Genomic DNA, 15,800 nt, shown 5'->3' with positions numbered 1-15,800 from the left:
GCAAGGCTTTGTCAGATTCATAAATTTTACTTTATTGTAACTTAATCCCATACTATAATTCCTGATGTAACTTTCATTGGAGTCCTCCTTTAAAGGAAGGTTCGCCAGAATATTTGAAGCGTGCTATTCTCGTAGGAGAAAATGCTCGCAAATTTATCTGTTCCATCGTCGACTGTTTGAGTCGTTAACGTAATCAGATTAAACTACAGATTGAGAATTGTCCTGCCTACTTAATGCTCAAACTAGCTCTTTCCTAGTTTACACCGGAGGCGCCATATAGGGAATTTCCTTTGATAGCTGTCACGTGAGAGTCACGAGATAGCGATTGAGCGCGCTTAGTGGCGGCATATAGCACGTGATATTTGCACACCTAATTACACGCCTTATATGGGAGGAGCTAGGTCATCAGTTTATCGCTTGCAGGGCAGCCGTACGCACAAGTAAATGTTCCGTCAACTATGTGGGTATAAAAGTAACTTTGGTTTAATGAAAGTGTGTGAGGACCGTGTACAGTTGGCAGTGCACTGGTTTGTTGTTCAAATGGTTAGAGCGTGGGTTTGTCTGAACCATCCTCGAAATCGTTGTTACGTTGAAAACTGTAGCTCAGCTCGATTATCATGTTACCTAGCTAGTAACTTGATGATTGAACAGAGAGTGGAAAACCAGACGAAAGTAAAGATGAAGTCTCGGGGACCGGGGCAGCGGCTGATGATGGGCAAGAATTATTAAAGCGCCCTAGGCCGCTCCCCAAACCAGTCCAATAACACATTTTCTGAAAATTTCTAATTTTCAAAATTTAGTGTTTTCGAGGTACTAGATGAAACTATACCAGACGCTCACCACATCCGCCGTCTTCAGAATCAAGTCTTCAACCCTGACGATACTAAAGTAGAAAACATCAGGAATATTGGTTTGTTGGATTTTTGAAACATTTTATTCAAATTCGATATAAAGATGATTGAGTTGGCCGAGATTTCGCCGGAGTTCAAAAGCTTAGCTCACAGCTCTAAGCCATCTATTTTGAAACCAAATGAATTAATAAAATCCGGGTAAATCTGTTTAAAGTATGACTGTTTTTGTCACTAGATTACCTTATTAACTAAACTATCTGTCAGGAATGTCAGCACATATTGACTCCGGCAAGACCACGGTGTCAGAACGAATTCTCTTCTACGGCGGGAGAATAGACGCTATTCACGATGTCAAAGGTTTGTGGTAACTTGTTGTTCTGGTTCACGATCATTTGCTATTATTAGGTCAATTAATGACCGTCGTATATATTCTTACTAACAATAACTACCGTCAAAATTTTCCCAATTTACAGAGTCGGTTAGGTTTAAGAAATGTTTGTATCAGGTAAGGACGGTGTAGGAGCTAAGATGGACAGTATGGAACTGGAGAAGCAGCGAGGAATCACCATTAAATCTGCTGCTACATCTCTGCTGTGGAAAGGTTGGTGGTGAAACGAGTTAAGTTCTGATTAACTGGGATGCTCTGTAGTATCCAACTTGTTAAATACATTTTTCCTCTTTTTAAATTTTGAAATAAATCAAGAGTATGAATAAATTGTGAAATTCCATTTTTTTCACAGGTAACCAGTTGAACCTGATAGACACCCCCGGACACATAGACTTCACAGTTGAAGTGGAGCGAGCTCTGAGGGTTTTGGATGGTTCAAGTGCAAGTCTGAGAGCAGGATGGCAGGGGTTAAGAAGTGGACTTATCGGAGGGCTTACCAGCATTCCCAGTTCTATAGTGAGAGGGATTAACCAAGACGGAGTGACGGGGGCAGTGACCGGACTAGCTAAAGGTCTCATTGGAACTGTTGCTAAACCAGCTGCTGGTTTACTCGACTTTGCCTCAGGGACTACACTGGCCATTACGCAGAGTACTCGATCTAGTCACAGTATCGGTAAGTGTATTTCTACTCAGCAACCAAACAGTATAACCATAATTTGGTGTTAACACGTTTTGTTTTACAATTACAATAAACAAGAAGAAACATAACGATATTCTTCTTCTTCTCAGGAGAGATAAAAAGAATACGGCTGCCTCGATGTTGCAGTGGAGAGATCCTGGCAATCTTCTCCATAGACACAGCACAAGGCATGGCTACTCTGTGGAAACTGAACCGCAAGTCACGTGAGGAACAGTTCATTTCCTGGTGTGTGGTGAACACCCGCCTCAAGATCCTGGTGTCCAGTGAGCGGGTCAGACTTATCGAGAGAGAATCTGGTAACAAGGTTGTGAAGGAGATCATATTAGACTCGATAGGACAGTGTGTGTATGCTCCCCGGAATAACGGTGGAACTACAGAACATAACCTAGCTATACAGATCTACGATACTCTGCCTCCGCCAGGTGTTTTTAATATGGCTCCTGACTCTTGTCCCAAACTCAACTGTAACTCTCAGAAAACCAGCCTCAAGATCAGCCAGGACATTCAGTATGCTATTGATCTGAAGAGAGAGGCTGCTTTTTTAGTTAGCGGTGGCAAAACTTTTAGTAATAGTGGAAGGGACACAAGATAGCACAGTTTTGTAGTCGTTTAATTGATAAATTAAATGGTTAAAATTCTATGGTTTAACTTCATCAATCTTAAAAACGTGTTCTTGTAATTAATTGGTATTGCCAGCGCAATACACGGTTATGTCAATTTTCTTCTAAAGCAAAGAACTAAAAGTTCTAAAATTCATTAGAACAGTATAAATTAAATTTAGAAGATCTATCTGCTTTCTGGTTTGCTTACAGAAGGGTAAATTATTTGCCGACTATCCTGTAAATAAGTTAAATCAAGTAACTGTCTAACATTGCATGCGCTATGACCAGCTTTTTGTATAAAATTAAAATTAAATCTATAATAAGTTAAATTTTGACAATATTGATATGATACTGAGTGAAAACTGTTATTAGTGAAAACAACACCTCACCCCGTGATACCGATTTGCTTTGACATTGTCTGGAGTCTTCTATAGTAACCGATCCTGTGGTGGCATCTGATATGGGCTACATCAGACTTGGTTCTTCATCATGTCGGTGAATTCCTAATTTCTATAGATTGTGATTTATTATATTAGAGCTTTTCAGCTAGAATTGAAACAATTTCTTCGTATTATAGGGCTAGGGCTGTGGACTAGCTACACCTGGTTAAAAAGTTTCCATCCCATTACATAATTGATAATACTCAATAAATGTAATAGATTTGTAGTTTTGTAATTAATTGGTAATCGTGTTGTTATTGATCTAAAAATCGGTTCAATTTTCCCCTCATTCTGGAAATGTATTAATTGAGTCTGTCTAATTATTTATTTGATACCGATAAGATTTCTATAGTCTATTATATTCGTAAGTTGTAAAACTAAACACATTTTTTCCAAAAGAACCAAATTAAAATAAAAGTTTTACAATACTACGATAGAGCTGTAACTGTAGTTTAAATTAGATCACGGTCTATTATTGTAAAGAACGGTTTTTATGTTGTTTTCTACAGATAGATAATAAATATGAGTTGTTACCGTTTATTTATATCTTTATGGAGTGTCAATAAACCTTTTTTGGACACAAATATAAAGTAACGAGTTAGTTTTCATTGTTTCTTAATTAGTAATAATCAAACCAAACTTTTCGTCTCATCGTAAGAAATAACTCCAGAGCTCTTTATTTTAGATTCTTAGGTATGTTGGGCAATGCTTATAAGTTTATTGCGAGCATGAATAACATAATATCATACAATGGCCTGTAAGTAAGATAGCTGCCATTCACGATCTGCCATCTTTACAACAGTCTACAGGATAGGCTCTAGCACCAATGGCGATTAATTAACTTATTTCTTGAGTTGAATGAGAACACGGAAATTGGAATGGTTCTAAATGTTGACACTATGGGTTTCATTAACAAATGGTTCCTTCTTCTATTGACATATGAATCCTGGACAATTTGAAATATGAGTCTCACATTGAGTGATTGGCCGCAAGGCTTTGTCAGATTCATAAATTTTACTTTATTGTAACTTAATCCCATACTATAATTCCTGATGTAACTTTCATTGGAGTCCTCCTTTAAAGGAAGGTTCGCCAGAATATTTGAAGCGTGCTATTCTCGTAGGAGAAAATGCTCGCAAATTTATCTGTTCCATCGTCGACTGTTTGAGTCGTTAACGTAATCAGATTAAACTACAGATTGAGAATTGTCCTGCCTACTTAATGCTCAAACTAGCTCTTTCCTAGTTTACACCGGAGGCGCCATATAGGGAATTTCCTTTGATAGCTGTCACGTGAGAGTCACGAGATAGCGATTGAGCGCGCTTAGTGGCGGCATATAGCACGTGATATTTGCACACCTAATTACACGCCTTATATGGGAGGAGCTAGGTCATCAGTTTATCGCTTGCAGGGCAGCCGTACGCACAAGTAAATGTTCCGTCAACTATGTGGGTATAAAAGTAACTTTGGTTTAATGAAAGTGTGTGAGGACCGTGTACAGTTGGCAGTGCACTGGTTTGTTGTTCAAATGGTTAGAGCGTGGGTTTGTCTGAACCATCCTCGAAATCGTTGTTACGTTGAAAACTGTAGCTCAGCTCGATTATCATGTTACCTAGCTAGTAACTTGATGATTGAACAGAGAGTGGAAAACCAGACGAAAGTAAAGATGAAGTCTCGGGGACCGGGGCAGCGGCTGATGATGGGCAAGAATTATTAAAGCGCCCTAGGCCGCTCCCCAAACCAGTCCAATAACACATTTTCTGAAAATTTCTAATTTTCAAAATTTAGTGTTTTCGAGGTACTAGATGAAACTATACCAGACGCTCACCACATCCGCCGTCTTCAGAATCAAGTCTTCAACCCTGACGATACTAAAGTAGAAAACATCAGGAATATTGGTTTGTTGGATTTTTGAAACATTTTATTCAAATTCGATATAAAGATGATTGAGTTGGCCGAGATTTCGCCGGAGTTCAAAAGCTTAGCTCACAGCTCTAAGCCATCTATTTTGAAACCAAATGAATTAATAAAATCCGGGTAAATCTGTTTAAAGTATGACTGTTTTTGTCACTAGATTACCTTATTAACTAAACTATCTGTCAGGAATGTCAGCACATATTGACTCCGGCAAGACCACGGTGTCAGAACGAATTCTCTTCTACGGCGGGAGAATAGACGCTATTCACGATGTCAAAGGTTTGTGGTAACTTGTTGTTCTGGTTCACGATCATTTGCTATTATTAGGTCAATTAATGACCGTCGTATATATTCTTACTAACAATAACTACCGTCAAAATTTTCCCAATTTACAGAGTCGGTTAGGTTTAAGAAATGTTTGTATCAGGTAAGGACGGTGTAGGAGCTAAGATGGACAGTATGGAACTGGAGAAGCAGCGAGGAATCACCATTAAATCTGCTGCTACATCTCTGCTGTGGAAAGGTTGGTGGTGAAACGAGTTAAGTTCTGATTAACTGGGATGCTCTGTAGTATCCAACTTGTTAAATACATTTTTCCTCTTTTTAAATTTTGAAATAAATCAAGAGTATGAATAAATTGTGAAATTCCATTTTTTTCACAGGTAACCAGTTGAACCTGATAGACACCCCCGGACACATAGACTTCACAGTTGAAGTGGAGCGAGCTCTGAGGGTTTTGGATGGTTCAAGTGCAAGTCTGAGAGCAGGATGGCAGGGGTTAAGAAGTGGACTTATCGGAGGGCTTACCAGCATTCCCAGTTCTATAGTGAGAGGGATTAACCAAGACGGAGTGACGGGGGCAGTGACCGGACTAGCTAAAGGTCTCATTGGAACTGTTGCTAAACCAGCTGCTGGTTTACTCGACTTTGCCTCAGGGACTACACTGGCCATTACGCAGAGTACTCGATCTAGTCACAGTATCGGTAAGTGTATTTCTACTCAGCAACCAAACAGTATAACCATAATTTGGTGTTAACACGTTTTGTTTTACAATTACAATAAACAAGAAGAAACATAACGATATTCTTCTTCTTCTCAGGAGAGATAAAAAGAATACGGCTGCCTCGATGTTGCAGTGGAGAGATCCTGGCAATCTTCTCCATAGACACAGCACAAGGCATGGCTACTCTGTGGAAACTGAACCGCAAGTCACGTGAGGAACAGTTCATTTCCTGGTGTGTGGTGAACACCCGCCTCAAGATCCTGGTGTCCAGTGAGCGGGTCAGACTTATCGAGAGAGAATCTGGTAACAAGGTTGTGAAGGAGATCATATTAGACTCGATAGGACAGTGTGTGTATGCTCCCCGGAATAACGGTGGAACTACAGAACATAACCTAGCTATACAGATCTACGATACTCTGCCTCCGCCAGGTGTTTTTAATATGGCTCCTGACTCTTGTCCCAAACTCAACTGTAACTCTCAGAAAACCAGCCTCAAGATCAGCCAGGACATTCAGTATGCTATTGATCTGAAGAGAGAGGCTGCTTTTTTAGTTAGCGGTGGCAAAACTTTTAGTAATAGTGGAAGGGACACAAGATAGCACAGTTTTGTAGTCGTTTAATTGATAAATTAAATGGTTAAAATTCTATGGTTTAACTTCATCAATCTTAAAAACGTGTTCTTGTAATTAATTGGTATTGCCAGCGCAATACACGGTTATGTCAATTTTCTTCTAAAGCAAAGAACTAAAAGTTCTAAAATTCATTAGAACAGTATAAATTAAATTTAGAAGATCTATCTGCTTTCTGGTTTGCTTACAGAAGGGTAAATTATTTGCCGACTATCCTGTAAATAAGTTAAATCAAGTAACTGTCTAACATTGCATGCGCTATGACCAGCTTTTTGTATAAAATTAAAATTAAATCTATAATAAGTTAAATTTTGACAATATTGATATGATACTGAGTGAAAACTGTTATTAGTGAAAACAACACCTCACCCCGTGATACCGATTTGCTTTGACATTGTCTGGAGTCTTCTATAGTAACCGATCCTGTGGTGGCATCTGATATGGGCTACATCAGACTTGGTTCTTCATCATGTCGGTGAATCCCTAATTTCTATAATAGATTGTGATTTATTATATTAGAGCTTTTCAGCTAGAATTGAAACAATTTCTTCGTATTATAGGGCTAGGGCTGTGGACTAGCTACACCTGGTTAAAAAGTTTCCATCCCATTACATAATTGATAATACTCAATAAATGTAATAGATTTGTAGTTTTGTAATTAATTGGTAATCGTGTTGTTATTGATCTAAAAATCGGTTCAATTTTCCCCTCATTCTGGAAATGTATTAATTGAGTCTGTCTAATTATTTATTTGATACCGATAAGATTTCTATAGTCTATTATATTCGTAAGTTGTAAAACTAAACACATTTTTTCCAAAAGAACCAAATTAAAATAAAAGTTTTACAATACTACGATAGAGCTGTAACTGTAGTTTAAATTAGATCACGGTCTATTATTGTAAAGAACGGTTTTTATGTTGTTTTCTACAGATAGATAATAAATATGAGTTGTTACCGTTTATTTATATCTTTATGGAGTGTCAATAAACCTTTTTTGGACACAAATATAAAGTAACGAGTTAGTTTTCATTGTTTCTTAATTAGTAATAATCAAACCAAACTTTTCGTCTCATCGTAAGAAATAACTCCAGAGCTCTTTATTTTAGATTCTTAGGTATGTTGGGCAATGCTTATAAGTTTATTGCGAGCATGAATAACATAATATCATACAATGGCCTGTAAGTAAGATAGCTGCCATTCACGATCTGCCATCTTTACAACAGTCTACAGGATAGGCTCTAGCACCAATGGCGATTAATTAACTTATTTCTTGAGTTGAATGAGAACACGGAAATTGGAATGGTTCTAAATGTTGACACTATGGGTTTCATTAACAAATGGTTCCTTCTTCTATTGACATATGAATCCTGGACAATTTGAAATATGAGTCTCACATTGAGTGATTGGCCGCAAGGCTTTGTCAGATTCATAAATTTTACTTTATTGTAACTTAATCCCATACTATAATTCCTGATGTAACTTTCATTGGAGTCCTCCTTTAAAGGAAGGTTCGCCAGAATATTTGAAGCGTGCTATTCTCGTAGGAGAAAATGCTCGCAAATTTATCTGTTCCATCGTCGACTGTTTGAGTCGTTAACGTAATCAGATTAAACTACAGATTGAGAATTGTCCTGCCTACTTAATGCTCAAACTAGCTCTTTCCTAGTTTACACCGGAGGCGCCATATAGGGAATTTCCTTTGATAGCTGTCACGTGAGAGTCACGAGATAGCGATTGAGCGCGCTTAGTGGCGGCATATAGCACGTGATATTTGCACACCTAATTACACGCCTTATATGGGAGGAGCTAGGTCATCAGTTTATCGCTTGCAGGGCAGCCGTACGCACAAGTAAATGTTCCGTCAACTATGTGGGTATAAAAGTAACTTTGGTTTAATGAAAGTGTGTGAGGACCGTGTACAGTTGGCAGTGCACTGGTTTGTTGTTCAAATGGTTAGAGCGTGGGTTTGTCTGAACCATCCTCGAAATCGTTGTTACGTTGAAAACTGTAGCTCAGCTCGATTATCATGTTACCTAGCTAGTAACTTGATGATTGAACAGAGAGTGGAAAACCAGACGAAAGTAAAGATGAAGTCTCGGGGACCGGGGCAGCGGCTGATGATGGGCAAGAATTATTAAAGCGCCCTAGGCCGCTCCCCAAACCAGTCCAATAACACATTTTCTGAAAATTTCTAATTTTCAAAATTTAGTGTTTTCGAGGTACTAGATGAAACTATACCAGACGCTCACCACATCCGCCGTCTTCAGAATCAAGTCTTCAACCCTGACGATACTAAAGTAGAAAACATCAGGAATATTGGTTTGTTGGATTTTTGAAACATTTTATTCAAATTCGATATAAAGATGATTGAGTTGGCCGAGATTTCGCCGGAGTTCAAAAGCTTAGCTCACAGCTCTAAGCCATCTATTTTGAAACCAAATGAATTAATAAAATCCGGGTAAATCTGTTTAAAGTATGACTGTTTTTGTCACTAGATTACCTTATTAACTAAACTATCTGTCAGGAATGTCAGCACATATTGACTCCGGCAAGACCACGGTGTCAGAACGAATTCTCTTCTACGGCGGGAGAATAGACGCTATTCACGATGTCAAAGGTTTGTGGTAACTTGTTGTTCTGGTTCACGATCATTTGCTATTATTAGGTCAATTAATGACCGTCGTATATATTCTTACTAACAATAACTACCGTCAAAATTTTCCCAATTTACAGAGTCGGTTAGGTTTAAGAAATGTTTGTATCAGGTAAGGACGGTGTAGGAGCTAAGATGGACAGTATGGAACTGGAGAAGCAGCGAGGAATCACCATTAAATCTGCTGCTACATCTCTGCTGTGGAAAGGTTGGTGGTGAAACGAGTTAAGTTCTGATTAACTGGGATGCTCTGTAGTATCCAACTTGTTAAATACATTTTTCCTCTTTTTAAATTTTGAAATAAATCAAGAGTATGAATAAATTGTGAAATTCCATTTTTTTCACAGGTAACCAGTTGAACCTGATAGACACCCCCGGACACATAGACTTCACAGTTGAAGTGGAGCGAGCTCTGAGGGTTTTGGATGGTTCAAGTGCAAGTCTGAGAGCAGGATGGCAGGGGTTAAGAAGTGGACTTATCGGAGGGCTTACCAGCATTCCCAGTTCTATAGTGAGAGGGATTAACCAAGACGGAGTGACGGGGGCAGTGACCGGACTAGCTAAAGGTCTCATTGGAACTGTTGCTAAACCAGCTGCTGGTTTACTCGACTTTGCCTCAGGGACTACACTGGCCATTACGCAGAGTACTCGATCTAGTCACAGTATCGATAAGTGTATTTCTACTCAGCAACCAAACAGTATAACCATAATTTGGTGTTAACACGTTTTGTTTTACAATTACAATAAACAAGAAGAAACATAACGATATTCTTCTTCTTCTCAGGAGAGATAAAAAGAATACGGCTGCCTCGATGTTGCAGTGGAGAGATCCTGGCAATCTTCTCCATAGACACAGCACAAGGCATGGCTACTCTGTGGAAACTGAACCGCAAGTCACGTGAGGAACAGTTCATTTCCTGGTGTGTGGTGAACACCCGCCTCAAGATCCTGGTGTCCAGTGAGCGGGTCAGACTTATCGAGAGAGAATCTGGTAACAAGGTTGTGAAGGAGATCATATTAGACTCGATAGGACAGTGTGTGTATGCTCCCCGGAATAACGGTGGAACTACAGAACATAACCTAGCTATACAGATCTACGATACTCTGCCTCCGCCAGGTGTTTTTAATATGGCTCCTGACTCTTGTCCCAAACTCAACTGTAACTCTCAGAAAACCAGCCTCAAGATCAGCCAGGACATTCAGTATGCTATTGATCTGAAGAGAGAGGCTGCTTTTTTAGTTAGCGGTGGCAAAACTTTTAGTAATAGTGGAAGGGACACAAGATAGCACAGTTTTGTAGTCGTTTAATTGATAAATTAAATGGTTAAAATTCTATGGTTTAACTTCATCAATCTTAAAAACGTGTTCTTGTAATTAATTGGTATTGCCAGCGCAATACACGGTTATGTCAATTTTCTTCTAAAGCAAAGAACTAAAAGTTCTAAAATTCATTAGAACAGTATAAATTAAATTTAGAAGATCTATCTGCTTTCTGGTTTGCTTACAGAAGGGTAAATTATTTGCCGACTATCCTGTAAATAAGTTAAATCAAGTAACTGTCTAACATTGCATGCGCTATGACCAGCTTTTTGTATAAAATTAAAATTAAATCTATAATAAGTTAAATTTTGACAATATTGATATGATACTGAGTGAAAACTGTTATTAGTGAAAACAACACCTCACCCCGTGATACCGATTTGCTTTGACATTGTCTGGAGTCTTCTATAGTAACCGATCCTGTGGTGGCATCTGATATGGGCTACATCAGACTTGGTTCTTCATCATGTCGGTGAATCCCCAATTTCTATAATAGATTGTGATTTATTATATTAGAGCTTTTCAGCTAGAATTGAAACAATTTCTTCGTATTATAGGGCTAGGGCTGTGGACTAGCTACACCTGGTTAAAAAGTTTCCATCCCATTACATAATTGATAATACTCAATAAATGTAACAGATTTGTAGTTTTGTAATTAATTGGTAATCGTGTTGTTATTGATCTAAAAATCGGTTCAATTTTCCCCTCATTCTGGAAATGTATTAATTGAGTCTGTCTAATTATTTATTTGATACCGATAAGATTTCTATAGTCTATTATATTCGTAAGTTGTAAAACTAAACAAATTTTTTCCAAAAGAACCAAATTAAAATAGAAGTTTTACAATACTACGATAGAGCTGTAACTGTAGTTTAAATTAGATCACGGTCTATTATTGTAAAGAACGGTTTTTATGTTGTTTTCTACAGATAGATAATAAATATGAGTTGTTACCGTTTATTTATATCTTTATGGAGTGTCAATAAACCTTTTTTGGACACAAATATAAAGTAACGAGTTAGTTTTCATTGTTTCTTAATCAGTAATAATCAAACCAAACTTTTCGTCTCATCGTAAGAAATAACTCCAGAGCTCTTTATCTTAGATTCTTAGGTATGTTGGGCAATGCTTATAAGTTTATTGCGAGCATGAATAACATGATATCATACAATGGCCTATAAGTAAGATAGCTGCCATTCACGATCTGCCATCTTTACAACAGTCTACAGGATAGGCTCTAGCACCAATGGCGATTAATTAACTTATTTCTTGAGTTGAATGAGAACACGGAAATTGGAATGGTTCTAAATGTTGACACTATGGGTTTCATTAACAAATGGTTCCTTCTTCTATTGACATATGAATCCTGGACAATTTGAAATATGAGTCTCACATTGAGTGATTGGCCGCAAGGCTTTGTCAGATTCATAAATTTTACTTTATTGTAACTTAATCCCATACTATAATTCCTGATGTAACTTTCATTGGAGTCCTCCTTTAAAGGAAGGTTCGCCAGAATATGTGAAGCGTGCTATTCTCGTAGGAGAAAATGCTCGCAAATTTATCTGTTCCATCGTCGACTGTTTGAGTCGTTAACGTAATCAGATTAAACTACAGATTGAGAATTGTCCTGCCTAGTTAATGCTCAAACTAGCTCTTTCCTAGTTTACACCGGAGGCGCCATATAGGGAATTTCCTTTGATAGCTGTCACGTGAGAGTCACGAGATAGCGATTGAGCGCGCTTAGTGGCGGCATATAGCACGTGATATTTGCACAGGTAATTACGCGGGCCATATAAGTCATAATTAACAGGGGGACTGTTGAGCTAGCTCTCGGTGTATCACTTGCAGGGTATCTCTTGCTTGCTGCATCTAGCACGTGATATTTGCACACCTAATTACACGCCTTATATGGGAGGAGCTAGGTCATCAGTTTATCGCTTGCAGGGCAGCCGTACGCACAAGTAAATGTTCCGTCAACTATGTGGGTATAAAAGTAACTTTGGTTTAATGAAAGTGTGTGAGGACCGTGTACAGTTGGCAGTGCACTGGTTTGTTGTTCAAATGGTTAGAGCGTGGGTTTGTCTGAACCATCCTCGAAATCGTTGTTACGTTGAAAACTGTAGCTCAGCTCGATTATCATGTTACCTAGCTAGTAACTTGATGATTGAACAGAGAGTGGAAAACCAGACGAAAGTAAAGATGAAGTCTCGGGGACCGGGGCAGCGGCTGATGATGGGCAAGAATTATTAAAGCGCCCTAGGCCGCTCCCCAAACCAGTCCAATAACACATTTTCTGAAAATTTCTAATTTTCAAAATTTAGTGTTTTCGAGGTACTAGATGAAACTATACCAGACGCTCACCACATCCGCCGTCTTCAGAATCAAGTCTTCAACCCTGACGATACTAAAGTAGAAAACATCAGGAATATTGGTTTGTTGGATTTTTGAAACATTTTATTCAAATTCGATATAAAGATGATTGAGTTGGCCGAGATTTCGCCGGAGTTCAAAAGCTTAGCTCACAGCTCTAAGCCATCTATTTTGAAACCAAATGAATTAATAAAATCCGGGTAAATCTGTTTAAAGTATGACTGTTTTTGTCACTAGATTACCTTATTAACTAAACTATCTGTCAGGAATGTCAGCACATATTGACTCCGGCAAGACCACGGTGTCAGAACGAATTACCTTCTACGGCGGGAGAATAGACGCTATTCACGATGTCAAAGGTTTGTGGTAACTTGTTGTTCTGGTTCACGATCATTTGCTATTTATTAGGTCAATTAATGACCGTCGTATATATTCTTACTAACAATAACTACCGTCAAAATTTTCCCAATTTACAGAGTCGGTTAGGTTTAAGAAATGTTTGTATCAGGTAAGGACGGTGTAGGAGCTAAGATGGACAGTATGGAACTGGAGAAGCAGCGAGGAATCACCATTAAATCTGCTGCTACATCTCTGCTGTGGAAAGGTTGGTGGTGAAACGAGTTAAGTTCTGATTAACTGGGATGCTCTGTAGTATCCAACTTGTTAAATACATTTTTCCTCTTTTTAAATTTTGAAATAAATCAAGAGTATGAATAAATTGAACCTGATAGACACCCCCGGACACATAGACTTCACAGTTGAAGTGGAGCGAGCTCTGAGGGTTTTGGATGGTTCAAGTGTAAGTCTGAGAGCAGGATGGCAGGGGTTAAGAAGTGGACTTATCGGAGGGCTTACCAGCATTCCCAGTTCTATAGTGAGAGGGATTAACCAAGACGGAGTGACGGGGGCAGTGACCGGACTAGCTAAAGGTCTCATTGGAACTGTTGCTAAACCAGCTGCTGGTTTACTCGACTTTGCCTCAGGGACTACACTGGCCATAACGCAGAGTACTCGATCTAGTCACAGTATCGGTAAGTTAATTTCTACTCAGCAACCAAACAGTATAACCATAATTTGGTGTTAACACGTTTTGTTTTACAATTACAATAAACAGGAAGAAACATAACGATATTCTTCTTCTTCTCAGGAGAGATAAAAAGAATACGGCTGCCTCGATGTTGCAGTGGAGAGATCCTGGCAATCTTCTCCACAGACACTGCACAAGGCATGGCTACTCTGTGGAAACTCAACCGCAAGTCACGTGAGGAACAGTTCATTTCCTGGTGTGTGGTGAACACCCGCCTCAAGATCCTGGTGTCCAGTGAGCGGGTCAGACTTATCGAGAGAGAATCTGGTAACAAGGTTGTAAAGGAGATCATGTTAGACTCGATAGGACAGTGTGTGTATGCTCCCCGGAATAACGGTGGAACTACAGAACATAACCTAGCTATACAGATCTACGATACTCTGCCTCCACCAGGTGTTTTTAACATGGCTCCTGACTCGTGTCCCAAACTCAACTGTAACTCTCAGAAAACTAGCCTCAAGATCAGTCAGGACATTCAGTATGCTATTGATCTGAAGAGAGAGGCTGCTTTTTTAGTTAGCGGTGGCAAAACTTTCAGTAATAGTGGAAGGGACACAAGATAGCACAGTTTTGTAGTCGTTTAATTGATAAATTAAATGGTTAAAATTCTATGGTTTAACTTTATTAGTTTGTTACATGCAATCTTAAAAACATGTTCTTGTAATTAATTGGTATTGCCAGCGCAATACACGGTTATGTCAATTTTCTTCTAAAGAATTAAAAGTTGTGAAATCCATTAGAACAGTATAAATTAAATTTAGAAGATCTATCTGCTTTCTGGTTTGCTTACAGAAGGGTAAATTATTTGCCGACTATGCTGTAAATAAGTTAAATCAAGTAACTGTCTAACATTGCATGCGCTAAGACCAGCATTTTGTATAAAATTTTGATTAAATCTATAATAAGTTGAATTTTGACAATATTGATATGATACTGAGTGAAAACTGTTATTAGTGAAAACAACACCTCACCCCGTGATACCGATTTGCTTTGACATTGTCTGGAGTCTTATATAGTAACCGATCCTGTGGTGGCATCTGATATGGGCTACATCAGACTTGGTTCTTCATCATGTCGGTGAATTCCTAATTTCTATAATAGATTGTGATTTATTATATTAGAGCTTTTCAGCTAGAATTGAAACAATTTCTTCGTATTATAGGGCTAGGGCTGTGGACTAGCTACACCTGGTTAAAAAGTTTCCATCCCATTACATAATTGATAATACTCAATAAATGTAACAGATTTGTAGTTTTGTAATTAATTGGTAATCGTGTTGTTATTGATCTAAAAATCGGTTCAATTTTCCCCTCATTCTGGAAATGTATTAATTGAGTCTGTCTAATTATTTATTTGATACCGATAAGATTTCTATAGTCTATTATATTCGTAAGTTGTAAAACTAAACAAATTTTTTCCAAAAGAACCAAATTAAAATAGAAGTTTTACAATACTACGATAGAGCTGTAACTGTAGTTTAAATTAGATCACGGTCTATTATTGTAAAGAACGGTTTTTATGTTGTTTTCTACAGATAGATAATAAATATGAGTTGTTACCGTTTATTTATATCTTTATGGAGTGTCAATAAACCTTTTTTGGACACAAATATAAAGTAACGAGTTAGTTTTCATTGTTTCTTAATCAGTAATAATCAAACCAAACTTTTCGTCTCATCGTAAGAAATAACTCCAGAGCTCTTTATCTTAGATTCTTAGGTATGTTGGGCAATGCTTATAAGTTTATTGCGAGCATGAATAACATGATATCATACAATGGCCTATAAGTAAGATAGCTGCCATTCACGATCTGCCATCTTTACAACAGTCTACAGG

The 15,800-nt window shown here is 38.2% G+C and overlaps 3 protein-coding genes across 3 annotated transcripts in view; all 3 read left to right on the top strand.

The window, feature by feature from the left end:
* Positions 1–15,584, top strand: part of LOC134812141 (intermembrane lipid transfer protein VPS13D-like) — a 99,131-nt gene extending 83,547 nt beyond the window's left edge. The window contains exon 57 of the mRNA XM_063819361.1: positions 14,026–15,584. Within this exon, the coding sequence (XP_063675431.1) occupies positions 14,026–14,528 (503 nt within the window). The 3' untranslated portion in view covers positions 14,529–15,584. The remainder of the gene's footprint in view (positions 1–14,025) is intronic.
* Positions 1,111–2,531, top strand: LOC134812392 (intermembrane lipid transfer protein Vps13D-like). The gene is made up of 4 exons (XM_063819790.1): positions 1,111–1,208; positions 1,357–1,452; positions 1,592–1,912; positions 2,029–2,531. Exons 1-4 carry the CDS (start codon positions 1,118–1,120, stop codon positions 2,529–2,531), a joined length of 1,011 nt encoding a protein of 336 aa, XP_063675860.1. The 5' UTR covers positions 1,111–1,117.
* LOC134812391 (intermembrane lipid transfer protein Vps13D-like) lies at positions 3,067–6,500 on the top strand. The gene is made up of 4 exons (XM_063819788.1): positions 3,067–5,177; positions 5,326–5,421; positions 5,561–5,881; positions 5,998–6,500. The coding sequence occupies exons 1-4, from the start codon at positions 5,087–5,089 to the stop codon at positions 6,498–6,500; spliced, it is 1,011 nt and encodes a 336-aa protein (XP_063675858.1). The 5' UTR covers positions 3,067–5,086.
* Positions 15,585–15,800: the final 216 nt, after the last annotated feature.

This window comes from Bolinopsis microptera, chromosome 3 (assembly GCF_026151205.1).
Source record: "Bolinopsis microptera isolate Bmic1 chromosome 3, MBARI_Bmic_1.0, whole genome shotgun sequence".
In the NCBI taxonomy this organism is placed as follows: Eukaryota; Metazoa; Ctenophora; class Tentaculata; order Lobata; family Bolinopsidae; genus Bolinopsis; species Bolinopsis microptera.
The sequence above is the reverse complement of the archived record's forward strand: the minus strand, read 5'-3'. Positions and strand labels throughout refer to the sequence as shown.

What these genes read in the sequence shown, in the direction of transcription:
- LOC134812392 (XM_063819790.1), top strand. Translation starts at nt 1,118, where the DNA reads ATGTCAGCACATATTGACTCCGGCAAGACCACGGTGTCAGAACGAATT. An exon ending in TACATCTCTGCTGTGGAAAG is followed by an intron (nt 1,453 to 1,591) that starts GTTGGTGGTGAA and finishes TTTTTTTCACAG; the next exon opens with GTAACCAGTTGAACCTGATA. An exon ending in TCGATCTAGTCACAGTATCG is followed by an intron (nt 1,913 to 2,028) that starts GTAAGTGTATTT and finishes TCTTCTTCTCAG; the next exon opens with GAGAGATAAAAAGAATACGG.
- LOC134812391 (XM_063819788.1), top strand. Translation starts at nt 5,087, where the DNA reads ATGTCAGCACATATTGACTCCGGCAAGACCACGGTGTCAGAACGAATT. An exon ending in CGCTATTCACGATGTCAAAG is followed by an intron (nt 5,178 to 5,325) that starts GTTTGTGGTAAC and finishes TGTTTGTATCAG; the next exon opens with GTAAGGACGGTGTAGGAGCT. An exon ending in TACATCTCTGCTGTGGAAAG is followed by an intron (nt 5,422 to 5,560) that starts GTTGGTGGTGAA and finishes TTTTTTTCACAG; the next exon opens with GTAACCAGTTGAACCTGATA.